The 27,473-nt window shown below is 39.0% G+C and overlaps 1 protein-coding gene across 3 annotated transcripts in view; it reads right to left on the bottom strand.

The window, feature by feature from the left end:
- The window catches only part of PPARGC1A (PPARG coactivator 1 alpha), a 347,064-nt gene that overhangs the window by 5,023 nt on the left and 314,568 nt on the right, over positions 1–27,473 (bottom strand). For all 3 annotated transcript variants that reach the window (XM_085223377.1, XM_003205895.4, XM_085223378.1), the window contains 9 exons: positions 26,941–27,063; positions 25,824–26,028; positions 21,798–21,843; positions 21,616–21,689; positions 13,207–14,119; positions 12,519–12,623; positions 12,262–12,382; positions 2,494–2,615; positions 1,994–2,145 (listed from right to left, as the gene is read on the bottom strand). In XM_085223377.1, the coding sequence (XP_085079503.1) occupies positions 1,994–2,145; positions 2,494–2,615; positions 12,262–12,382; positions 12,519–12,623; positions 13,207–14,119; positions 21,616–21,689; positions 21,798–21,843; positions 25,824–26,028; positions 26,941–27,063 (1,861 nt within the window). The remainder of the gene's footprint in view (positions 1–1,993; positions 2,146–2,493; positions 2,616–12,261; positions 12,383–12,518; positions 12,624–13,206; positions 14,120–21,615; positions 21,690–21,797; positions 21,844–25,823; positions 26,029–26,940; positions 27,064–27,473) is intronic.

The following is a 27,473-nucleotide window of genomic DNA, read 5'->3' as shown; positions in this document are numbered from 1 at the left end:
GCAGTAGATACAAGATTTCATTAGCACTGTGTTACAGGGTTATGCAGAGATTTTAATGACTGTGGTCATTTATTCCTAAAAAAAAAAAAAAAAAAACCCACAGTATCTGATTAATATAGATTCAACAGCAAACTGTCCCTTGCTATTTTATTCAGAAAAGAGCATCTCCTGTACCATTAGACTATTTACACAGGCATCAGGAAAGCTTTAACATTTGATGAATACTTTCAAAGGTAATTAAATAAGAGGTGAGATTATAATATAATATTAAAAGGATGTTTGGGAAGTCTGCATGGTCACTTTACGCATGTACATCAGTACTCCTCCTGTAAGAGTTTTAACACTTCCAAACATCCTTGCAAGGGGAAGCATCATACTCTGACCCACAGTACGGGGCAGAACCCTACATTTATGCCAGAACAGAACTGAGGAAGATCCAGGTGAGTTATCACTGTCAGTCACCAATGGGACAGCATCACTAAGAGATCTGCCATTCTCTCCACTGGCTGGAGCTTCCCACATCATGAATGGAAGTCCTTGCAGGGAGACACGTTCACACATAGATGCTGATGGACAGTGTGAAAACCACCAGCTGAGATCTGTGCCCTTTGCTATAGTACAGGTCAGATTTGGTCAGGAGTCCCTCTAGCTTTCAAACCTAAGAAACTACAAATCGCATTTAAGGAGTATTTCTGACAAATTCTACCACACAACTCACAGCAAAATAAGATTACAGCAAATTTGGGGGAAAGATGAGAAAACAAATCGTGTTAGAGAAAAGGAGCACACCAACAAACAGTAAAGAATTGAAGTTTCTGGGGTACTATCATTTCACTATGGCAATATACTATTGAATACTGGGCATTTCACAGAATCACAGAATCACAGAATTGTAGGGGTTGGAAGGGACCTCTAGAGATCATCGAGACCAACCCCCCTGCCAAAGCAGGTTCCCTACACCAGGTCGCACAGGTAGGCGTCCAGGTGAGACTTGAATATCTCCAGAGAAGGAGACTCCACAACCTCCCTGGGCAGCCTGTTCCAGTGCTCCGTCCATAAAGAAGTTATTGCGCACATTTGTGTGAAACTTCCTATGCTGCAGCTTATGTCCATTTCCCCTCGTCCTGTCTCCACGTACCACTGAAAAGAGACTGGCCTCACCACTATGGCCGCCACACCTCAGATATTTATAAACCTGGATCAGGTCCCCTCTCGGTCTTCTTTTCTCAAGGCTAAACAGACCCAGTTCACTTAGCCTTTCTTCATAGGGGAGATGCTCCAGGCCCTTCACCATCTTTGTGGCCCTCCGCTGGACTCTTTCCAAGAGATCCCTGTCTTTTTTGTACTGGGGAGCCCAGAACTGGACACAGTACTCCAGATGAGGCCTTACCAGGGCAGAATAGAGGGGGAGGATCACCTCCCTCGACCTGCTGGACATGCTCTTCTTAATGCACCCCAGAATGCCATTGGCCTTTTTGGCCACGAGGGCACACTGCTGGCTCATGGCCAACCTGTTGTCCATCAGGATGCCCAGGTCCCTCTCTGCAGAGCTCCTCTCCAGCAGCTCATCCCCCAGCCTGTGTTGGTGCATGCAATTATTCCTCCCTAGGTGTAAGACCCTACACTTGCTTCTGTTGAACCTCCTCTGGTTTCTTACTGCCCAGCTCTCCAGCCTGTCCAGGTCTCGCTGAATGGCAGCACAGCCTTCAGGCGTGTTAGCCAATCCTCCCAACTTCGTATCATTTGTTTCATTAATGATGGAAATGGGCTTTAAAAAAATTTTCACAGTCTGAAATATCTGAAAAAGTTAATACATTGTACAGCTCTGATTAGTAGACTTTAATGTGCAAGTGAAAAAGCACCTTCTTTAAATACCTTACACTGACCACTCAAGTAACAGAAGCAGGTCACAAAAAACAAGCAGACTAAATTCTTCTGAGTTACAACATGGTTCCAGTTATGTACTTTAATTCACAGAGAACAAGATACCTACCTAGGTCTGCATAGTTAGACTTGCAAAACTGCTTGCGTCCACAAAAGTACAGCTCAAAGTCAGGCTCATTTGACCTGCGTAAAGTGTATCCATTTTCAAGAGCAGCAAAGGCATCACAAGTATAGCGGTAGGTGATGAAACCATAGCTGTCTCTGTAATTAAAAAAGACAGTGGTGAAAAAAAAAGGCTAAAAAGAGTTAACACAAATTTGTGTAACCCCTTCCTGAAAGCAAGAACTTGCAGGAGATCCAGCAGTGGAAATGCCAGAAGTACAGCATCCATTGATCGTCCTGTCATGCAGCTAAATACTTACTTCTGGGACAGGAAATCTCAACTAGCAAGATTAATAAATAAGGATGAAAGAAAATAAATATGGTTTTGAACTCAACATGTCATCTGTAACAGTACTTACACTGGTAACTGCCATACCAGTAATCTTACTGCCATAATTTTTTACATACAGCAGTTCTCAAACAAGAGTAAATTTCAGAAGTTCTTACCCATCATCCCGCAAATTTACTGTGCACTCCTCTATTTCACCAAAAACTTCAAACCGGTCCCTCAGTTCTTTTCGGGTTGTGTCAGGTCTGATTTTACCCACGTAAATCACACGACGCTCTTCCTGTTAAGAAAGAGCAGGACAAGATTTTACCAAATGTGCAATACAGAGGAACCTACACATATATGCATACAAATACATTCACATGGATATGCAGAGGATGCATAATTATATTAATAATCACTTGTGGAAGATCCACTGCTTTCCGCTACTGATTGAAATATTCTCTCCTGGAAAGTCTTTAAGGTATTTAAACGATGCCAGATTTTTTGGGTGATTTTCTCCCAGAAGGTTTCATTGAGTGCTGTCACTATTCTGCTATAAAATGACAGACCACTCCCTCTGTATCTTATTGCATCTTTTTCCCTTCCATCTTCCCATGACTTGCTCTTTAAGATTACAAATTCTCCAGGACCAGGGATCCCCTTTCTCTTACTAGCTATACAACACTGGGAACTAAGTTGTGAAGTAGCATAAAATAATGCAGCAAGTGTGTAAGTGTATCATAAACATAACAAAATGGATTATAGACATAACATTATAAACTCAGATGACTCTTGAGCTGACTCATTCCGCAATCAGCAGTTCCATCACAATCTATACCTTAAACAGAGGGAAGACTGTGAGGAGTCCAGAAAATGAGTTTTATTAAAATAAATATTAAAATAAATAAATGGAGGGAAGAGAGAAGAATAAAATATTTCCTGTGGTCACCACTACCTTCGGTTTTGTTAGGAAGAAGAACATGACAAAATTTTCTGATTTTACAGATTAGGGGGTCATTTGCAGGTTCCTTTGACACTTGGCACAAACTAACAAAGACACTTTAAAAATAACCCAGTCATGGTCATATAGTTCCTTTCTGAGTGAAAATGCTCAGGAGAATGACAGAAAGACAGGGAAAACCTGTCAAGAGTCACTTCAAGAATACTTGGATTAGCACCTTACTGGGGACAAAGTCATTCAGTGAGTTGCCACCAAAAAAAAAAAAAAAAAAGTGAAAAGCCACTGACCTTAGAATAATCAGAGCAAAGAAGCAGTAGCTTTAGATAGCCCCAATGCTCTGATTGCCTTTGGCCTGGAGAACTATTGGCCTCTTGCTCAACCCCTGCACACACCCACGTGTCTGTCCCACAAATTGTACCTCCATCAAATTCTTAGCTGATGTAAATCTGTCAGTCAGTGGAGCAATGTCAGTTTAAACCATCAACTTGGACACCTGAGACTTGCATAGAATGTAGGTGCTGAATTCCAAAGGAGCTATATTGACTGCTGAGAATTCTTGACTATCTTAACCTGAAGGTGCCTAAAGGCTAATGGCACCTCAACTGTGCAACGCTGAAGGCTCTAGGGACCTAAATACAGATTTGCATTCCTGCTCAGAAACATCCTAGCTTGAAGAGTAAGGTAGCTTACAGTGTCACAGTTCAGCTATAGCACAAAATGTATGTTTTCTGAGAGTCCCCAGACAGGCATAAGGCACCAGTCATTTCTGGACCACAGCTAATTGGCACACATAAGACAGTAAGACTGAGATCAGACCACAATGCTTGTGGAAACAGAAATTATCCTGATGCCGCTTCTTTACTTGCTTGAGCACTCATCTGAGATGAAGGGACCATCAGAACTCCTTTTCATATGGGTATGCGAAATCATGGTTCCCTGTTCACAGGACAGCACGCTGCTCCCAGAAGCTGTTTAATGTGAAATAAATGAACAATTCCTGCAGCTGGAAGTTGAAACAAATATACCTGCCTCCCAACAGAAGACACTTCTCACTAGCATACTGAGTCGCTATTTTTGTTTACACTTTTCCTGGTTTCACAAATCTCAGGGGCCCAAATCCAGTTCATCTGTGTTCCAGAGAAACTGAAGATATGAGTCCAGAGCTCCAGAGGACAGATCCACTACTCTCACTTCTTGGACAAAAGCCGTACTCACTAAGGTATAGCACAAAAAGTGATAACTGCAGCTTTCTGGATCCTTTGTAGCCCCGGTTGGCCAAGTGGAGACTCTGACTGCTCCTCCAAAGTATGTAAATGCTCTCCTTACTCAAAGAGATCAGGTAACTGTCTCATTTAAATGCCTGAAACTACTGCTTCTATTGATTATCCAAGGAACCAAGATGATAAGATTAATAGTCCTCTATTGCCCTGCTGGGACAGACACTTTCATTTTTAAATGTTATGCCCTCTAAAGTTCACCATTTAAAAGCTGTTCTTGCTCTTTGTTGGAGGCATAAAGCCTAAAGAAGTTAGCACAGCTAAAAGAAGGGTAAGCATGCTCATGGATGGCCGTACATTTACGAAGAAGGGTTACTTCAGCAGGCAGCTGCTGTTTCTTACTCCTACTCTCCTGTTTCAGGAGTCTGGGTAGACCTTCTACGAACTAGGAAATACAGACAGCAAGCAACAGAAATCTGCATTTCTTCCATTTCCCCCATTCTCATTCTGCTTCCTTTCAGTATGGCTGGGTGCTATAAACTTCAAAAAGAAGAAAATCTGCATATGCACAGTAATTACTTTTTCAGACTGTTTTACCAAATCAAGGATTTAACTGCATTGAAACACTTGATAAGAAACAATTCCATTGATACTTGCTATTGAACCTAAATGGCTGACCAGATGGAGCAGAACATAACATAGCAGACTGCTTAATATACTTTAGCTGAGATAATACATCTCAACTGAAAAAACATAATGTTTCACTTCCTGACACAGAGATTGTTATATTGCAGAGTGATGGAAGTAACTACTGCATGCTCCCCATAAGTCTGTGTGCATGCCTGTGCAATTTTTACTTCCTCTATCCTTCTAATAACTTTTATATATCTAATATCCCTTTAAGACAACTGTAATAAAACAAAACTGAACAACTGAAAAACGCCTGTTAAACTATCACTAAGGGAATAAGTTAAACTTGCAAAATTAAGGAAATTCAAATTTAAAGCTGAAATGCACCATATGTCCTCTAGTGTGTACATGAGGAGATGTTCGTTCAAGTATTTTTTTTAAGCAGAACGCTGTGATGGTATGAGGTACTGGGGAACACAGGATTCATACAGCACTGTCTTTATCTTGTTTAGCTTTGGCTTATTTAAAGTGGTTATGAAAGAAATATTTGTATTTAAAAAAACACCTGCATTTTACTCCCATTAACAATAAGAGTTATACAAGCCTAACAAGATTATAAGATACCTCTAAATGTTAAAGACCCTTATTTTTATAATACATTACATGCTTAAGTCCATATGTGCATATTAAGTATGCTTTTTACTGCACTTGTCAGAGGAGATGATATATGCCTTGGAAATTTACAGAACAAGGGAAAAAAGCTTCTGTTTTCAACTTAATGGGGGAAAATGAACTTGAAGGAAACTCCAGACAATTGTGTTCATATTCCCCTCCCAGAAATGCAGATGATTTACCATCACAGAATCACAGAATCATTAAGGTTGGAAAAGACTTATAAGTTCATCTAGTTTAACTATCCACCTGCCACCAATTTTGCCTACCAAACCATGTTTGTTAGTACCATATTTACACATTTCTTGAATGCCTCCAGGGATGGTGACCACCTCCCTGTTCCAGTGCCAGACCACTCAAGTTTTTCCTAATACCCAACCTGAATCTGCTCTGGCTTTTAAGTGTACATAGCTCATTGTTTTACCAAGTAAATAAAGGAAAAAAAAAGAGCTCGGACAGCTTCCTCAAGCCCAGTATGTCTGTCTTCTTTGTCTAAATTTCCTTCTTCTTAATCTTGCTCTTTCCTCCTGGCAGTAAGAACAATTGAAGAGGCAAATGTGGCAGAGAATCTTAGACTGAAAATCACTATTTCAAGTATCAAATTAAAATGCTAGAACATTAGCATGCCTGGAGAAAACAGGACCAGGATATACCTTCACAAATTTAAGTGTCAATAAAACTATCACTCACGTCCAAAATATCTCTGATGTTAAAGGTCTTTTTGTCTTGCAAAGGTTGTCTACAAAATTCACTTTGTTTCCCCTTCCTCATTCTTAACCTTTAATTTGATTAAATCCCAGGCCAACAGACATATTAGTTTTCACATGTTTTTTTGTACCTGGCTTCTTCACCTAACATTTGTTTTCTTTGTCTGCCTCTCCTTACTGCACCCTTGGGTGCTGCTGTCCTCATTTCCCCTACCATTTTTTGTCTGCACATCTGTGGTACATAACTCGTTCTCCAAGAGCCCAACTATGCTCTATGTGAAGATGAGACTAAAAATAAGAAGAAATTATAAAGTTGAGGTCTACCACAAGCAGCATGAAGGAAAAGGATCTGGCTGTTAGCTGAACATGAGCCAGCAGTGCCCAGGTGGCCAACAAGGCCAAGGGCATCCTGGCTTGCATCAGAAACAGTGTAGCCAGCAGGAGCAGGGAGGTGATTGCCCCTCTGTACTCAGCACTGGTGAGGCCGCATGTCGAGGCTGTGTTCAGTTTTGGACCCTTCACTACAAGAAAGACATTGAGGCCCTGGAGCATGTCTAGAGAAGGGTATTAAAGATGGTGAGGCTTATCAATATCAATCTCTACAACTACCTAAAAGGACTGAGGTGGGAGTCAACTTCTTCTCCCAGGTGAACAGTGACAGGACAAGAAGTAATGACCTTAAGTTGTGTCAGGAGAGGTTTGGGTTGGATATTACAAAAAACAACTTCTCAGAAACAATGGTGAGGTATTGGAACAAGCTGCCCAGGGAGGTGATGAAGTCATTGTCCCTGGAGGTTTTCAAGAAAAGGATAAGCATGGCACTGAGGTACATGGTTTAGTGAGCAAGGTGATGATGGGTTGACAGATGGACTAGATGATCTCAGTGGTCTTTTCCAACCTTACTGATTCCATGATTCTAAGCTTATCAAAGCTCTGCTGCTTCCTGCAGCACAAGTGGCTGGCTGGGTGCAAGCCCCTTTCTTTAACACCTTACATGCCCAGTGTTTTGTAACTTCATCTTCATCCATAGAACTGAAGGCCAGAAAACGTTTTGAAAAAGCAATGAGAGTGGTTGGGCAGAGTCTGAAAAATAGAAATGCTATGAATGCAAGAGCCAGTAAAACGTAAGATTTGGACATCATAATAATAGTAAGAAACATTGCTCTAGATTCTGTATTAAAGAAGATAAAGTATGACCAGTAGACATGTATGAACGGCAAAAGGAAGACTCACAAAAAGTGAAGAAGAAAAAAGAACACTGCACAATATTCTCAAATCTTGTTGTGTGGCTGAGGACTGAAAAAGTTCTGCCACCTTCCAGGGTGACTGCTGAAAACATAGCGATGGATCAATAAAACTCAAGATTTTAGACAATCCATTTGAAATATTCTCAGTAAGTTGTACAGAAAAAGTAGAATGCCTGGGATCAGGCCCACCAAGATGAGCAACCACAAAAAAAAGTCCAAACTAAACAACCAACATGCATTTGCTCCTTCATTTGTGGGAATTTACTCCATTATGGGCTGTGTCTGGTTTCAGACTTCAAAGAACCCAAGCATTCATTTAGGAAACCACCTTTCTCCTGCCTTCCTGTTGCAGAGAAATTTATTTTCTTTGAAACCATGTGTTTCTTTTCCGCTGCAGTGGCCTCACAGTGAATTTATCTTCTTGCTCCTGTAAGCTCTCTGGGGCAGGGACTTGTCTCATACAGGCTGTCAGCACTTATATATGAAAGTAGTAATGCTAATAGTAATTTTCTACTAAGGTAGAAGCCATGCCCCGAAAGGTATTTGCCATGTGGTCTAATAATCTGCTGCAGGAAAAGCCTGCATGCCTAAGAAATGCCTGGGGTGTACACAAGAAAAAAACAGTCCTCAGTCTTCTTGGCAAAACAGAGCAATCTGCCCTGGCTGGGGGTTAGATTGTAATTTCTAGAAAGCTCTGAGTAGCCTGTTCTGTCCTACAGTTGTTCCTGGAGCTTCATGATGAATGAATGTGTCTCTGCGATGGTCTGGAGAGCACTATTAAGTTAAGTGAGTCTTGGTGGCAGACTGGCCTTCTGTTCAATGAGGACCCATTCTAAAATGAATTGTGGACAAGTGACATCAAGATCAAACTACACTCTGCTAAAATTTATTCCATTAAGAAAGGCATCATAACCAAGAATACAAATAAATAAATGAATGACAAAAATATCCTGACTTTCTAACTGAAAAATGACTTGTGGGCTCAGCATTCTATATTTTTTGTGTGAGACTGCTCAAAATAAAGGTCCCACTCCATGAAAAAGACACTGAATCTCCAGTCACTGGCAAAGAGAAGACAGAGAAGAAGCAAAGAGAAAAATAACACAGAACTTTTTGAAGTTAAGCCACCTGAATATAGCTGTAAATCTAGATAGGAATCCATACAGAGAAATGCCAGCTCAGGCTTTCAGTTGATCTTAAGCTACTGCAGCCAATACATCGCATGCAGACTGACCGTGTAGCCATTTAAATATACCTTTGCCATGTAGCATGCGCACAGGCTTCTAAAACAAGCCTCTTCAGCAATCTGCCAATATATCTTCGCATCTGCCAAAATACAAGCTGCTTGCACAATCAGAGGGCATTGCTACACATATGGTTTTGACAGATTAAAATATGCCTATTTTTTTCTCATCTCTTTTTCCTGGGATTCACACTCTTGTTGTCACACTGAGAGTAATTCCAGATATTGAACCAGTAAGACCTGATGGCTTTTTGTTCAGTCACGGTTCCTGTTCCCTTTCCTCTGTGCATCTTTTCTACAGCCAGCTCCCTGAGATCTCAGCACTGTGCTTTTCATGAAGAAAAGCTACCTTCCCTGAGTAGCCAGCACCTGGGGCCCTAGTACTGCTCAATCTTTGAGCTGCTTTTTTAACAGTATTAGGAGACATGTTGTCTTGAACCAGTTCTTGCAGCATGAGGATGAGCTGGAAAGAAAGGAAAAAAGACTCCAATGCAGAATTTATGGAAATCTAAACTTATGGAACTTAGAGAAAGAGTTCAAGGAAAGATGGAAGGGATTCTTATGACTGAACAATAAATGAGTTGGGCCCTTTAGGAAAGAAAGGAGTGACACATAAGAGACTCATAAGCCAAAAGGAGTAAGAAAGGGAATAGAGAATGCTGGACGAAAAATAGCACCTTTGTTCAGTTAATACACACCTTATCACTGACTTTGTGGAATCAAGGCTTCCCTTTCTATGCTGTCTCCTATCCCCCACTGATTCGCACAGGGAATAAACTGGCATGATTCAACACAGATTTTAAAGTGAAAGTGCTGGTAGACTTTGGAGAAAGGAATTAATATGACTTCAGCTACATTTCCTGCAGCTCTGGGATGACTGCATTTAAAATTTTTGCCATGTTCTATTTATTGATATTTTATAAATATATGATTTGTCATCTCACTACATCATTTCAGGTCTAATTTATTTATGTTTATTAATACACAATTTCATTAATGAAGTTAATTAACATGACAATGCTCACTTTAGAAGAGAAAATAAATTCAGTCTTGAATTAAAAAAGACTAAAATTCTTAACTTGGAGAATATGGTAGTGCAGCACATCTAGAACTTTTCAGGGATCTTCTCTTTCTTCCTTTTCCCTTCATTAGTTAGTAGCCAAACATTTCCTCATTTTAAACTAAATCAAATTTTCTATCTTCTCAGTAGGATTCGGGTTTTTATACCAGGAAGATACAGTAATTGAGAAGTAGCAAGATACATTCATGACAGAGGTCTACTTAAAACTCTAATTTATGTTGGATCTAAGAAAGAACAGCCAGTGTAAGTTACGATTGCCAGAAGTCAGTGTTATCTCTAAACAGATGGAAGCAAGAAAAACACCAACAGTTGACTTAAATATAGCCCATTCTGAAGCCATGCAAAATCCTTCCATTCCCTTCTGTCATGGTTTTACGATTTTTTTATCAGTATTCCACATCATAACATTATGTAGTGCACTGAGAGTTAAAGAGTTAATACTCCAATGCCATGGACTGTTGATATTTCTGGGTATCTGGTTCTCAGAAAAGAAGAACAACTACATGCCCCACAGGATTCTGTGTTTCTGTTTTCCATTCAGAGGGAACGATAAAACTGTTTGCAAGTCACGAGAGGTCCCTTTTTCCTTTCTGCTCATCTCTGCAGTGTGTGTGTGTTCCCTAGCCATCTTGCCTTCAGCATTAGAGTAAGGCCTTCAGTTTTTGGACACACTCTCATTTTTTTTTATTTCTTAGCTTCAATTCCAATTATATTCTATTGTTATCTTACATTCCACTATCATATTTAGTAAATTAGTTTGTTTCTCCTCAGATCATTACCACTGTTTTGTTTTTAGGCCCATATCCCTACTCTTTCCCCTTTTCCCTTTCCCTTTTTCCTGGGGCGTGGTCCCATGAGTCTCCCCACCCCATTAATCACCGAACTGTGCTGATCTGCCCATAAACAGTTGACAGCTTCCCTGAGTTTCAGATCAGAACATGCTATAGCTCTGAATCTCATGCTTTACAAAATTTATGTATCACCTACATTATGTACACAGGTCACCTGGTGCAGAGAAAAAGCAAAATGATTTATCAAGCTCACTAAGAACAGTAGCAACAGAGATGAAATCCATAAACTAAAGATGCATATTCCCTCCCAGAACTTCTCATTGCCACAGACTATACTAGTCTCTGCTGATCTTCATACATGTAGTTTGGAGGGTGTAAGTATTTGGAGAAATGCCAAGAGTCTGTAATAATTTTTTACTACAAAGTTCACTAAACGTACTGGAAAGAGATCTACTCATTTTGAGCTTTGGAGAGAACATTAAGGGAGCCCACCAGATAGGCTTAACAATCACAAGTGGAGTCCAGAATTACAGCAGCTCCCAGCTTATCAAAACCATCATGCAGGGGAACTAGAAGGGGGCAAAATCCACACATCCATATAATAGCCATTTTTCTGTCCTGCTGCTATACAGGCAAGGGAGTTGCTTATCACCTCATGGGTATTTCCTTTGCTGCAGGTACTTCAGTCAGATGAACAAAATAATCAAGTAACACACATTCATTGTGAAAGGGCCAGCGTGAAATGACATTTTTAAATTGCATTGTGCCTTCCGACTATTTTGCTAAAAAATCTTAAAAATACCTTAAAAATAAACCGTGTCATAGACAAGAAAGAAACAATAAAAGACATGCCTCTGGATGTCAGTTTCAAATTCTGTACTCTCTGTATAGATAATTACAGCTACTAGAAACATCTAGTGACCAGTATGTAAGCAGATTATTGGCTTCTTACATTGCTTCTGCAGAGGAAGAGAAATACTGAAACTAGACTTGACCAGTGGCATCCTGGTAGGTGACATATAGTACAAACTGTGGGTTCACTGATAGATCACTATAAGGAATAGACTGGGTCACTTTTAATCCTTTGCTGTCTGGGATGAAGCCTTTTTCTAAAAATTTTTTTTCTTTTTTTTTCTTTTTCTGTTGACTGACCTGGAGAGTTGCAATTTAAAGAACCTGAAAAAAATAGTGCTGTACAATCAAAACACAAATTGTTATGAAAACATATATTTGCCTAAAATTTTAAATACACAGAAATGCACATAAACAGATTTTTGCATTTTGTTTGTTCCATTACAAAGAAGAAAGAAAATAGAATCTCATTTAGAGTTTTAGAAATCTACCAAAAGAAACAGAAACCTATTTCAAAATGAAAGTTATCTTCACAGTGCTTACAATTGCTTTCTGCCTCTGTCTCTCCCTTTGTTTGGCCCTTTCAGATTCCCGTTTTTCATACTCTTTGCGGTATTCTTCCCTCTTCAGCCTTTCATGCTGATATTCCTCATAGCTGTCATATCTAGGAAACATAACTTAGTCATTAAATCAAGCACCTGCATTTCTTAATGTAAATTTAGTAATACAGTTTCTGGAATGCTTTATTATCTCTACAGAACCAGCTGAAAAGCACACTAAATGCACACAAAATGCACTACCTGGGTCTGCGACTGTACGGTGATCTGGATCGCGACCTTGCACGTGAGGGAGAACTTCGGTGTGCTTGGTGTCTACAGTGGCTGGACTCATAACAGTGGCAAGATCTGCAGGAAAGAAGAAAAAACAAAAACCATTCACCTCTGTCATTCACTTTGAATCTATTGACACCATTTTCTCCTGAGCTACCTCTTACCTGACCTTACAATTTCTTCTAAGCTACCTGTGAAATTTTCCAGTGACAGTTTGCGATCTCCTAGTCAACTAAGGGGCCTCAAGTGATTTTGCCCCCCTCCTATAATGTTTCTTATTGAGGCTAACAGAGAGCACAGAGTCAGCCACTGTCAACTTCATCTGATAGGGACCGCAGCTAGATTGGCACTGGGCACTTGCAGATAATGGGAAAGGTTAGTTGTGTATATCTCTCCAATTGCTCTGCCTCTGACCTGACTGGCTCCACTCAGAAAGTGTAAACTTGGCAAATTTAAAGGATAATGGCAACGAGTGTTTCTGCAGCAATCCTGTAACCTTCAGAGCTAATCAGAACAGGGCAATAAAAACAGTTGCACTGGATCAAGTTGTTTTGTTGGTTTTTTTTTTTAATTATTTATTTCCTTCAAGTCACTCTGTGTTTTTGCTGTTTTCCTTCTTATTACCGACAATGCTGATGTATGAAATTGCTCACTGTACCTTGAAGAGGATCTACTACAGGGTGACCTTGATCTCGATCGGGAATATGGAGAACGGGAACAAGACCTGCGTTGAGGAAAGGACCTTGATCTAGAGCGTGTCCTTTGGGATCTTTGAGAAAATAAGGATTTGGGTGGAGATACTGAATCTCTGCATGGAGAGTTAAAAGAAGAGCAAGAAGGCGATACGTCAAATAATGAATAGGCTTGTGTCCCATCCCAAGGGTAGCATAGTTTATCACTTTCATCTTCACTGTCATCAAAGAGACCATCCATTGCTAGTCCTGAATTTATAAACATAGGTAGTTTGGAAAATTGTTCATTACTGTAATCACTGTCCCTTAGTTCACCGGTCTTATCTGCTTCTTCATCAAAAACAGCTTGGCTGGGGTGACCAAAATGCTTATTCAGTTCAGCCCGAATTTCTTGGTCTTGGAGCTGTTTTCTGTTATTACCTTGGGATCCCTGCTTACTTGTCTGTAAAGTCTCTTTCTTGAAATACTGGTCTTGTTCTAAAGAAGAACAAATCTGACACTGCCACCCAGGTGAAGAATCCTTAAATTCTAGTTGTCTGGAGTCCTGAAGTTCCTGGGATATTTTAATGTGTATTTCCGACTTTGAATTCACAGATTGACAGTAGTCATGGTCACCAAACAGCCGCAAACTGGGCCGTTTTGTCTTTCTCTCCTCATGTCCACTGGACAGTGCTGTAGTCTTGCTAAGCTGTGCATACAGCTCAGTCTGTTCTGGACCCTTCTTGACTGGGTTGTTTCCTTGAGAACTGGAAGACTCACTATAACGGGGCTTTTTTGAAGGTGGTGCAACAGTCTTGCATGATGACTTCGGCTTAGGTGAAGTCCTGAAAGGATTATCCTGGTTGGCTTTATGAGGAGGGGTCGTAGGTGGAGTTAGGCCTGAAGGGGGAGAAAAAGGAGGAACAGAATATTTTTAAGCAGACAAATTTTAGTGAAAAGACATACATGCTTTTTTAAAATAGATAAAAAAGCAATTCTACGTCAATTTAATTTAATTCATCTGGAAATTAGAGTATTTAGGGTTTGAGACACCAAAGTTCTGGTGACAACAATAGCAACAGTACTAATGCATGGCCATTAATTTTCAACATCCTTTCTACCCCTCCCCTTCTTTCATGATACCCGCCTCTCTGTAGACTCTGATAGAAAAGATCAAGAGATAAAAATCAAAAGACTTTTCTGATAAAAATCAAAAAGATTTTGATACAAAAACGGAAAGTAAAGGACTGGCACTGTCAAACATCTAAGGAAATTAACAGACAAAAACCTGAATAAAAGGAAGTCCAAGAAAAATAAATGAGAGCTACCAAAGCAACTTGTGCAGTACACAAAACTTGAATGTAAGGAAGTACAGCAACTCTACTACTTGACTGAAATGACTCTTTGTCTCCACAGTTCATTAACTTAGTAAACCATTGCTAATGTATGTATAATACATTCTTGTAAGCATAACTAATACATTTTGCCTGAAATGTAGTTCTGCAACTGAAACCAAAGTGAACAATGAAGCTAGTACAATTTTAATGAACCACTGCACCTACAACCAAATATTAGTGAAAGTCATGAAATAAGATATGAAACTGATAAGAATTTCAAGATTAACAATATCACTAGCTACCACGATTTTTCACATAACTGTAATGCATTACATCACTATGATGAGATGAAATTGCCGGAAGGACTGCAGCCCATTCTAGTAAAACCTGCAAACCAAAGCAACATCTTCCAGTTATTTTTTCTACAATTTGTGTTTAAATCATAGAAGTTCTTCAGCCTCTATAAAGAATAGCCCTGTGCAGAGTAACAGTACACTGAACAATGCTGTCCAAGATTTCCTTTTCTAGCCCAAGCAATGAGCTTTTCATGACTTCCATAGCAAGAATGAAGAGTGCAGACACTTCCAAGAAATGAATGTTTCAAACATGGCTGCAGAGTTTTGTCTTTTTAACTATACAATGGAGCTCAGCAGATCAATGCAAATGGAACATATTTTATAGTGTTTTGCTGTAGAGAAAAAAAGCATTCATCAATGCATAGTGCTCCCTAAGGATGAGAAATGGAGACTGGGAGTCCCACTGCATTGTCTGCAATGAATTTGTTTCAGAAAAAAAAACAAAACAACCCAATACGAGTACTAAGACATGAGTAGCAGTTGTGAGAAAGAAGACTAATTTTGTCTGAGCACTTGGAAAAAATGGTTACATGGTTATGTAAAGACTTTGCCTAACGCCATCAAAGTCAGAGAAATAGAAGCAAAGATATTGTAAGTCTAGTTAGCCCAAATGTGAATTTAAAACTGAAAAAGTTTTGTGCCAAGTCATCGACTATTTCCTCTAATTTGTCCTCCATTTTCACTTCCTTCCCAAAAATTCATCTAATTCAGCAGCATACATTTCACACCTTATCTACCTCCTTACTAACAAATATTTCTGTTTATTAAACAAATTTCCAGCAAAATGATCAGGCCTCTTCCAAATTCTTCAGTAACCATTTCTGGGTTAAAAATCTACAGTCACATTCAAGATTTGAGTAAGTAAGGATTGTTTTCTAAATAAGAAACAAAATATAACAAAACAACCAAGAATTAGCACTTTTAGTCATGAAATAATATAGCCCCAGAAATGACCTGGGTTAGTTACTGAATTTTCAGATGTGTTTTTAAAGAAAGAATGAAGTAGGACAATATTAATTCCAGCCCATCCTTATAAAATTCAACCACTCCACAGTAAATGTCTCAAATATCTGCACACACGAAAATTTCAGTACAGAAACCCAAGACATAATCTAATATTCAAAACAAAATATTGTTTCCATTCCCGTTTCTTTAAAGATAGCCCTGAAAGAAAGCAAATAATACTCAGAACGTAACAGTTTACAGAAGCCCAATGAGGAGTCCAACAGTCTTTAGATGGGAGAGGAAAAAATAACAATAACAAAAAAAAACCCCTTCCAAAAGTACAGACTGAGCCAAATTTACTGGCACTTCTTTTGCTGGCAAAACTGTGCTGGGGACATCCTAAGAAAGGACTTCCTCGTGGCATTTTGGCTCTTTTCCTGGTTTTCAGCAGAAGCAGGAAGCACACAAGCAAGTATAAACAGATACAAGTTGAAAAATGTTCAGTTAACTTTTGAACAAACTTCCACTGGGGGATGAAGGGGAAGCAAAGTTTTGAATTGGTTCTTGTTTAAGTCGGTGCTACAGAGTCTGCCGTCAGCACGTCCCATGACCAGTGCCCAAAATGTGAACTTTGAGAAAATGGTAAAGCTGCACACTTGCTCATTGGTGTCACTTCTGCTCATCGTTACACTAATCACTGCTAATCTTCACTTCAGGCCATGATCCTAAATCAAGTGTTACAGTATTCTATAACCTTTATTTCATACACACCAATTTCTCTCCAAAAGTGTACATTTTAGCGTTGACAGTACAAGGTATATTCTGTGCTCTCTTGAACTTAGCAGGTTTTGACAGATTTATGGAAGGACAGATGGCCATTACGGGCTGAAGGCTGACAAGAGGCAGTTCAGAGCATTGTTAACACACTTGCACAAACTCTCAGCAGTGCAGCACTGTGCAGAATGTAATTCAGACTATAGCTTTTTTATTGCTGCCTATTTTCTTTTGTCAAAAGAGCCTGCTGTGCACAGCAACAAATGGCTGCCATTACCCAGAATGTAATGGGTGTCAGACAAATCACGTAACACAAACAATCAAGAGTATGTAGGTCATATTTCAACAGAGCACAACCTTAGCAATATTTATGATTACTGCATTGAAATGTGCTCTATAATAAACAAGTACCTCTACATCAGTCACACTTATGTACTTCTGCACAGCAAATCTGTTAGAAGTGGTACATACTCTACAATCACCCCCTTTAAACAGTCTTTTTTCTTTTTAAAGTAAAAGGCAAGTATTTTTTCATGACATGCTATAAAACCATTTTCTTTGTAGGGACTTTTGTTTAATTGAATGACTTCAGTAAATGGTACGTTTGCACTTTGCCTTGCTCTGTCTGGATAGTGTGAACTCACTCATCTTGTGCTCAAAAACAGTCCTATCATTTTGTGAATACTGCTGCCAACCCAGCACTGTCTTCTCTGTGTCGGTGCAACAAAAGGTGTTCCCATGTATGCTGGCCCCACTACCTCCCTGAGTGACTTCTTTCAATAAAGTCTCTGGCAGAGTGCAGGTATTTGTGATGCATACCAAAAGTGCACTAAAAAACAGCCACCTTAGTTAACTCATTTAGCTCAGCTAAGTCGATAATCAGAAATTAGGGAATTGCGTTTGCATAAAAAGTGACATCTTGACTTTTTAGGACTCATTTGCAATGAGGTTTTAACCAGACACCAATCTTCCTAAAATTCGACTGTAACTGTAGGCATTTAAACACTTGATGATGTTTGTTGTGCTTTGGTGGGGGGAATGAGTATTTTTGGGCGAACACAGCTGTGCAACCTTCCTATATGTGCACTGAGCTTTTGAGAGGCATGGAAAATGATTTCTTTCATACTTTTAAAGTCTGAAAACGGACTGTCAAGGGAAACACTATTTAAGGCCACTAAAAACACTGAACACATGGTAACAGCTCAATTCAGTAAAAAAAAAAATAATCAGAGTTTTTGTGTGGCATAAGATTGCAGAAGCCAGAAAAATATAATAAAATTAAATAGCCATCATATAATAAAAAACTACATGCTTGTTTAGTATTCAGTTTAATCTTGTTGTCACTGCTGCAGAGAATAAATAAGACTCCTGAAAATATCTAATAATTCACTAGGTCTTATTCCCCCAGACAACTCTCTGCATCTCTCATTTGATCAGAAATCATTCTGAGGTCAAAGAAGTTCTTATATGATAGATCTGAAGTATTTGTTCTGACAACTAAGAAGTAACTCAGATCTAGAGGTGGGCAAATAGCAGGGTTTAAGTATCTTCAACGATGCTCATGAATTCCAAATCACTATGCAACCTGATCATGTTCATATTGCCTTTTCTACCACCTTTTTGAAGAGATCAAATTTTGCACCCAGGAGAGACTGGAGTTTTATAGTCAGGTAAATTACAAAGATCTTAATGAGAGACTTTTCACTAAGACACCTGTTGAAGACAGGAAGGTGGAAATAGACTTCCAGTTATTGATTGCTGCTTGTATGGTAGTAAAATCTCAGGCATGTAAACTCACTTAATGCATTTATATGATGTCTTCAGGTATTTAGGAATGAAAGCTTAAAAAGGCATTGAGAGAACTAAGAGGGCAAAAAGCCATGCCATTTATCTTCCTGGAGGAGCCCTCAATTCTCAAGAGAAACACCGTCACTTCCAGAGGTGAGTTGTCCTACTGTGTCTGCAGGTATCTCTTCAACCTGACATGTTCCAAAGAGAAAAGAGTCCTCCAGTAACACAAAAACCTCCCATGTTCCAGCCCATGGCTTCTTAGCAAAGTGCTTGCACTGCAGCTAGCTGCAGAAGAAGGGATGAAGGCCCTTACTCAGAATAAGACTCACCTTATGCAGAAATTTTATCACTACTTTATCATCATCTCTAAGTCATGATGCTCTGATCCATTTTCCACAAAATAGCACTGGAAACTAGCTAGGAGTAGTGATTTTAGATAGACTTATTTGTTTATCACAAGACATTGAAAGGGCACTCAAAGAGTTTGTACATTCTTACACATTCTTCCTTGAAAACACGTTCTTTATCATTTGACAGATATTTGACAAAAGTTTTGACAGTTTTAGGGAGGACATAGTTACACTCACAAGCACTAACAAAGCCATTCTAAAGCAAGTTACAGCATTGGCAAAGGAGTGGATTCAGTTTGACTTTAGATATGTGAATCTAAAATGTATACATGACAAAGACTGATGGTTAGTGCAGGAAATGTGCTTATTTATTTTTCTTCTCTACAGTTAATTCATCAGTGAGGGAACCAGTGCTGTTTTCAGAAGAGAGAACAAGGGAGCTGCTATTTATATTAAAATATTTTATGCTTCGATAGTGCAAGCAGCACTACTAATGGTCTTTTTAATTCATCAGTAAGATCAAGGCAACTCCACTGTAAATTACAGCATACAGCGCAAGTTGCCCTGTATAAGGACAATGAACAATGTGGCTACCTGGATATAATTTGGAGTTGCTAGGGCCTCACTAAAGAACTCCAAGATATTATTAATTACTACTGCCACTATTTTATTCTTTTGTTGTTGTTGTTTTTACTGAAATGGGTCCTAGCTTTTCCTCTATTTACTCACATACTCTTTAAGCTCTTCAGTACTAGAGGTTGCTTCAGTTATGTCTGCTTCCAGCACAAGTAAACTCATGAGAGAAAACACTATTGCAATTGAAATAAATGACTTGAAGAGGAATTCGTGCACAACCACTCATATTTTTATATATTTATATACACATACAAATATAAAATCTATGTATATGTGAAGGCAGAGATCAATACAGCTGTCAAGTGATGAAAGGCAATCTCCTGAAACCTTCTCATAAGGTATTTTGAAAAACAGAGCAAGTGCAACATGAAGTCCAGCAGCCACCATCAACTACACTGCTTGTAAACATTGCCCAAACTCCCTGGCTGCATGTGCTCCAACAATTCCTGTACTTTATTATCATCAGTTAATTTTCTAGCTAGATTTATTTCCAGGGGGTATAATTTCATATTTTCATAGGATAATGCTGTTTTTATTTCACAGCCTCTGATGCGTCTTTTAATTTGCTACATTTCCTGGTTACACTATCTAAAACAACAACAAAGTCATTTCATTGCCTCCCCCACGCACAGCAGACATATGGAAATGAACTCACTTACACCCGGCCCATTCCCATTGCCCATTCTTGAGACTAGAGGACTGTCAAGAGGTTAGATTAGCTCCCAGGTTCTGTCCAGCCAGCTGATGTGAAGAGCAGGCTGCTGTCTTTCTGTCTGGAAGAAAGTACTGCTCCCTTCAGTGATCTCAACTGCTGCCTGAACAACTCTGCTATCGTCACCTCATCTGCCCCTTCCAGCTGGTAGCACTAAGCACTGACTCACCAGTGTGCCTCCAAACATGCACTTTCATGTAGATTTGCTCTCCAGTAATGACAAAAAAAGACTTCTTCATGCTTCAGGCTTGTTGGCACTGAATTGGATTATCCTGCTGCATGCTGTGAATTTTGCCATGTCTGTATCAGTTTTGCAAAAGGAAGGTGTGCTGCAAGGATGTTGCATTTTATCACTAGAGGAATGATTAAGACCGCAGATTTTCAGGACATGTCAGAGGAAAGCGTGCGTGTTTTAATGCTGAATTAATGAAGTTTCTGAAAAAGTGACATGATGGCTGTGGGGCAGTGAAAGCAACTGTCCAAGCTACATGCACAAACTGAGAACTTGGGCCTCCTCTTGTGTAAAGCTGCCATGGAACTGAGGGCAGACTCAAGATGCCCTCAGTACTGTAAGACCTATTCTGCGAAACCCACCAAAATGCTAGATGTTATATATATGCCCCTGTGAGAAACACATGCCGAGTATTTATTTTTCAGTATTACACAACTGAGAAAGAAAACATTCTTGGCAGTAGCTTAGGTGGAGCTCAGCATGTGTTCTTGTGCTCAGTTCTGGACACTTCAGGAAAACAGAGGCAAAAGAGAGGTCAGAGGAAAGCAATAAAACAGATCTGAGATCTGAAGAACTTTTGTGGAAAGAGCAGATGAATTAAATGAGTGTAACGGGTGACTTATCAACCGAAGGTGCACATGATAAAAAATCTACACATCTTCGAAAGGTACAAACACTGGGGGCCAGGCAGGAGGAGGAAGACAGAAAAGAGGTGGTGTGAAGTGTGCTTATGGGAGAAATAAAGAGAAAGTAAGAACATAAAATGAATATCAATTTTAAAAAATTACCTTTTAGCTATGGAATAGTTTTTCAGTGGCAGAGCAGAAAGCTGTTATTTGTGACATATTAATCTAGAATTGACAAAGCACTGAAACATGCAGTCACGTACAGCCCTAGACTGGCCTGGAGACAGACTGGATGACATAACTTTTCCATCTGTAACATCGATTACACTCTGCTGTGGGGTTTATCTTTGAAAGATGGTGCTCAGCAGTACACAAATCTATGGGGAAATGGGGAAGTATAACAGATAAATGGTTTCATTCATATTTTTCCAGAAATTATGCGCTCTTGTGTAGGTTTGGAGCAATATTTTCAAACACATTCCCTCTCAGGCAACCGGATAAAAAGTCAACGCAAACTGCTCTGAAATTAATCTCCCGGAGACCTCTGTAAGATCTCAGTGTATGTGCTGTATATTGAAATGAACAAACACACACCAAACCGTGCTTAAAGGAAAAGCTAACCCTACCCATTTCTCACCTGCAGTTCCAGAGAGTTCCACACTTAAGGTTTGTTCAATAGTCTTGTTCTCAAATGGGGAACCCTTGGGATCACTGGAAGACAGGGCACATTTATAAAAACAAGCTGAAATGGAGTTGCTGTAGCCAAAATGTATTAGATTCCCCTCCCTTTTATAAATGTTTGCACTTTTTACTACTTACTTTGGAGACTCAGGCGTCAACGGAAGTGATAAACTTGTTGGTTTGGCTAAGGGGAAAAAAGAAAACGATTATGGAATATTTAAGCACTCCATAACATGTACCAAAAAGTTGTCTTTTGTTTTTGTGATGGAAACCCCTATTAGTCAGTTAGGGCTGGGTTCTGATTGTTCAATAGCCATTTCTGTATACTTCGGATAAATGAGAAGTCACATCCTGATTCCTTAGCACTGGCACAAAAAGGGTAGCTAAATTTCAACAATGATTTACAGCAATTACTGCACCTCTGAAATACAGCACACAGCCCAAATGCCAAGAACCTTTCAGAAGAAGAGTGGTACATGTTAAAAATCAATGAAGAAATCCACAGGATACACCATGAAAATGTTATTTTCTCCTAGATTTAATTTAGAATACACTCTACATTTTATTTGGAAACAAGAGCAGCAGAATAACTACAAACTAACAGAACGTTATGAATATTCAGTTAATTTTACTTCTACAGTATACAATTTTATATGTAGCACTGAGAATAGGTTGTTTTTATGAGGCCAGAGTCCAACTTGTTATAGTCCAAATTTCTGCAAATTATCCTGCAAACTATGACAAGCCATGGATTCAGACACAGATGGTTAAAAATGGGGCTGACACTCTCAGCACTACAATCCCAACATACACAAAAAAACAAAGCTCTAGCTATAAAAATACAAGTCTTTGTAGCTTTTATTCATGCAAGCTTGTATTTTCCCAAAGCAAGCCAAGAACTAGAATACTGCAATACAACTAAGATTCTTCTAATTGCCAGAAAAACATTCAAAATTAAAAATAATATTACTTGCAAATTTTACTTTTCAGAAGTTAGATTGATGCTTAAATGCAGAGAGCATTGTACCAAGAAAAACAGCAGGGGATCTCTTCTGCAAATTAATTACTTAAGACAAAATGTTCCCCTTGAACACTTCTGCACTGCAGATCTTTTGTCCAGAGTGTCACTATTGCGTATTTCGCATTCATTCCAGGCTTGGAGCTCCCATCGACATTAAAGGATTTTATATGCAAATTGATTACTTTTATAAGCTCTAGAGCATTCCTGGAGTAATATTACATTTTTAAAAAATTAACTCAATTCTCAAGAGCTGCATATTGTTCCTCCTCCTCCCCATCTGAAAGTTAGAAATGGAAACTCAGGTGTTCACCTTAGGTTCACCTTCCTCAGAATTCACTGCCAAAGTGAGGAAATGCACCAAAACGGGCTATGTGTCTGATCCAGCACCATCAGTGATTTGTGCATAAAAAAGGTTTCCATAAGACCATCTGTAAGATGACACAACTTTGCCAGTACTTTATATACACCTAGGATACTAATGTTTGTGACTGTTGACAGTGCCTACATAGAGGTAAAACTGGCTAAAAAGAACAGAGCTTAGCAAAAGGCTCAGGAAGAAAGTCTGTACAAGCAAATGCTCCTACTGTTTTTCAGAGAACAAAAACCTACATACACTTACCCAGCTCGGCCTTTCTACGAAAGCTTAATGTGTAAGAGTTATATAAGCTTCTAAAAAGTCTCCTAACTCTCATATAGAGGGACAGATCCAAATAAATAGATGCATAAAATATGAAACACTAAGACACAGCACCCAAGCATCATCTCACATTCCTCTATATTCACTTAGGCAGATATTATTTAGCCCTCTCACCGAGAAATTCATATACCAAAACATCATTAATTTTTCTTAATGTTAGGCATGGACTTGACCAAACAGGATTCCATCCTCATTTACAGCCACTGACACTGTAAATGTTTAGCCGATATCATTTTCCACAGTGACTGTTTATTCAATTTTTAAGGTCTATCATAGTGTGTTTTATTTGTATTTAAAAGAGTTCACGTGAAGTTGCTTGTTTCTGTAAATTGAAAACATTCAGGTTCAAAATAACTAAATTTCCTCATGGGCAAATTTCAATGTAAAACCACAGATGATCTTTGGCATGAACGGGTTTGTGGACATTCCCATGGGTTTGCAATATGTTTGCAACAATAACCCTAAAGGAAAATATCATTTCACTTCTCTTTTGTGAGCTTTCCCTAACTTTGAAAGGCCCTGATTATCTTTTAAAACAGAAGGAGACAATATTTTTTAGTTTTGATTAAATGTATAAAGAAATGACTGTACATCCGTGAATAGCACTCAAATCTGCAAGGTCAGTTCTGCACAGAAACTGTCCAAGCTGAAAGCATTATATTCTTGTACTTGTATTATATGCACATTCATTGACAATGAAGTCATATATGAGTGTAAGACAAATTTGATGAAAAAACATTTCAGAAGTCTGTAAATAAAACTGCAGGATTAAAAAAAAGAGAATAATTTCTTTCTGCCTGTAATTTCACCTGCAATATCACAGAAGACACTGTCATCTGTTAATCACTGGTGAGTTGGCTGCATGTCCTTTTAGGACATTCCTAACTTCTCCCTTTACACTGTTGTCACAACCCACTTTACTTTGTTTCTTTGCATGAAATCTGTACAATTTGGGGAAAAAATGCAGCTCTGATCCGACAGCAAGATTTTAAAATCAGTAATTACGTACATGCGCACATACACCTATGTATAACATACATGTGTGTATAAGATATCTTACATGTGATATGCTTTATTGCACCCAGCAGTGTTAGTAAAACCTTGGGTTGTGTCTGGCAGGCCTATGCCTGGTTCCACAACCTTCGCAGTACAAGATCCAGGTTTGAAATGAATGCTTCAATCAGGATTTTCCTCTGAAGCCGTCTGCTGAGACCAGCCAGAAGGAGTGGCAGTTGGCATTCAAGAAGCTCTAGGGGCAGCTGGATTTCTTTCTTACGAGAAACACTGTTCAGAGAATTTGAAATCACAATGGAGAAAGCTATACGATAGATGTCAGAACACACTGCTGTGAGCAGAACATTTAGTGATGGGGAGGAAAGATTATTTTGTTAAGTTTGCTTATACCTCCTAACGAAGAGTGAAAGAATAGACTTGATGGAGGCTGAAAAAGCAGGGAGAAGTGAGAAGAAGAGGAAAAAATACATATGCAGTTCAGAATTCTCACTTTACAAACTCCAAGGCAACATGTAGTGGGTTATATACTGATCTCTGTTGCAGCTGGATGACTTCCATCGGCTTCAGAGGAGTCATCCAGGATTTGCACCAATGTTACTGAGATAAGTATTTGGCTTTCTCAATTCCAGACAAGTATATCCATAGGTGTATTTTAAAGCAAGAGTAACTTTAAATAAGCTCCCCTTGGGCTCATAAGCTTTTACAGTTCTTCTTTATCTTGGGAAAACAGGCAGGAGAGGAGGGGAGCAAAAGAGGAGCCTCTAAGTTCTTGCTTCTCTGACATCGAAGCAAGTAATATAGCCCAGTTCTTTACGCATTGGAGGGTACTAAAAGTCAACACAAGTGTTTAGTTTTGGCCATAAAGAATATAAAGAGAGAGAAAGATCAGGATGGTTGCTAAACTTCCAACTATTTACAAAATAAAATTACAAACCAGCATTCCTGCTTTAACAGGAATGACACATTTATTGCTTATTCTGTAGCAGTGAGAGTGCTATTTATTGTCTCTTAAGGACGATGTGGCAGGTTAACAATGCCTTCGGTTTTACACTGGCAAAAAGAAAGAAGCTTACTAATGAACCAGCCTGCCCAGCTTGTTTAGGGGTATAATGATTTCTTAGTGGTACAGTACTCTGTGAATAAATATCTCCAACTTGCTTGATATACTGACATGTAGCACTTGTTAAACTTCTTTTTTTCTTCTTTCTCTTTTTCTGACTGGAGACAACAGAGACAGGATTAAAACTTCAAAAGTTAAACCTGGCTAATTCTAACTTCATTATACTGTTTTAAAACTCTCTCTATACAGAAGAAAGAGATGCTGGGTTTACAGTAATAATCCAAGGAACAAAAGAGGTATGAGGGTATTCACAAGCATTGTATCTCAGCTTCCCTCCAAAACCAAAACTCTGCTCTGTGCTGCTGCACCTACCTTGCAGGTGATTTGTCTGAGACTGCAGATGGGGCTTCCTTTTGGAGGTGCATTTCTCTTTGCTGCTGTTCCTGTTCTCTGCTGGTTTGTTCTGAGGAGGGTCATCATTCGTAGTCAGATATTTGAGAAGTTCAGAGCAGGGACGTCTTTGTGGCTTTTGTTGTTGACAAATGCTCTTCGCTTTATTGCTCCACGAATTCTCAGTCTTAAAAACAGGGCATTAAGAAAAAAAAGGAAAAGAAAAAAAAAAAGAAAAAAAAAAAAGCTAAAATTAGTGAACTGAACCTTATCAGAATGGATATAGGTTTTCTAAAGAGATGAGATTTTCAATGAAGTGTTCAGTCTAAGTGTACTAGATCTATGAGCTGTGAATAATTGTTTGCAGAACAAGAAAAGAAAATTACATTGAAATTCCTAAATGACATTTATGCAGCTTTTTATTTCATTTCTCCAACATTTCAATGTTCCTACTCAGCAACATGTAACTAACAAGACCCTACAGCGCCTTTACTGTGAACAAAAAAATAAGCTGGTTTAAACCTTAATTTGCTGCTGATTGCTTGAGCCCAGTATTCACAACTCTCTTAAGTACCCCTAAATGCTCTGTTTTCAGTTACAGTGAATGGCAAGACAAACATTGTTTAATACTGCCTGCTAACAGAATTATGTCAGAGACACCATTCTTTCCAATTAATGGCTGATATACATCTTTTGCCAAGAATCCAGTGCAATTTTTCTTAGTCCAGACAGCTGGTAAAATGGCAGTCTTGCATCCTGGAGTCACTCATAAACAACACCAGCCCATCAACAAATTTTATCACATCCCCTACTACTCTGTGTATCAATAAAGTAGACAAGAGTAACAGACGGTGGGACTACAGCTGAACTCTGCCAAGAGAAAAAGCAAAAATGAAATATTCAGAGCATAAAGAAGCTCAGGTGATTTTCTGGAACCCAGTCTATAATCTGTTCACGTTTTCTGAAGCAGCTGCTGGATAGTAGGCAGATTAATACCACACATATAGATCTACTGCTTACTTGATTGCTGAAAGCATAAAAGACATGTTACATTTTTTCTTTCTTTTTTTCCCCCTTATTACAAAGATTAAATTTGTACCTTAACAACCACAGGGCTTGTTCTGATCCTGTGATTTGTATTTGCATGGTTTTGTGTGCTGAGACCACTGCATTCATTGTAATTTAGCTGAGTGTTGGCTGGAGCCAGCAAGAGCTTCTTGAGCTACAAACACATAGGGAAAAGGAAGTGGAAGAAAAAAGTAAAGTTATGCATCTTTATGGATTAAAATTACCTGTCAAAAATTTCTGTATTGTTGCTTGAAACTAGCTACTACAATTTCAGCAAGCAAAGTGCATTAAAACAGAAGGAAGGACTCAATACTCCCCAGAGCAAAGAGATTTCATTTTCTTCTGAGGCTTGGCAACAAACTTCTTTTATTCCATTTACTGCAGTATACTGCAGGGCAAGAAGAAATGGCAGGGGCCTTGGATTTCTGAATCCAAGCCAAAGCAAAATTCTCAGTGATCTGTTCAACAGAACAAGTCTCTGATCTAAACAGAGAAGTTAACTTGAGCAGAATAATGGACGCTTGTATCTGACTCTGCTATTGCAGAAGTCAGGGATAAATTACT

This window comes from Meleagris gallopavo, chromosome 4 (assembly GCF_905368555.1).
Source record: "Meleagris gallopavo chromosome 4, MGAL_WU_HG_1.1, whole genome shotgun sequence".
Lineage (NCBI taxonomy): Eukaryota > Metazoa > Chordata > Aves > Galliformes > Phasianidae > Meleagris > Meleagris gallopavo.
The sequence above is the reverse complement of the archived record's forward strand: the minus strand, read 5'-3'. Positions and strand labels throughout refer to the sequence as shown.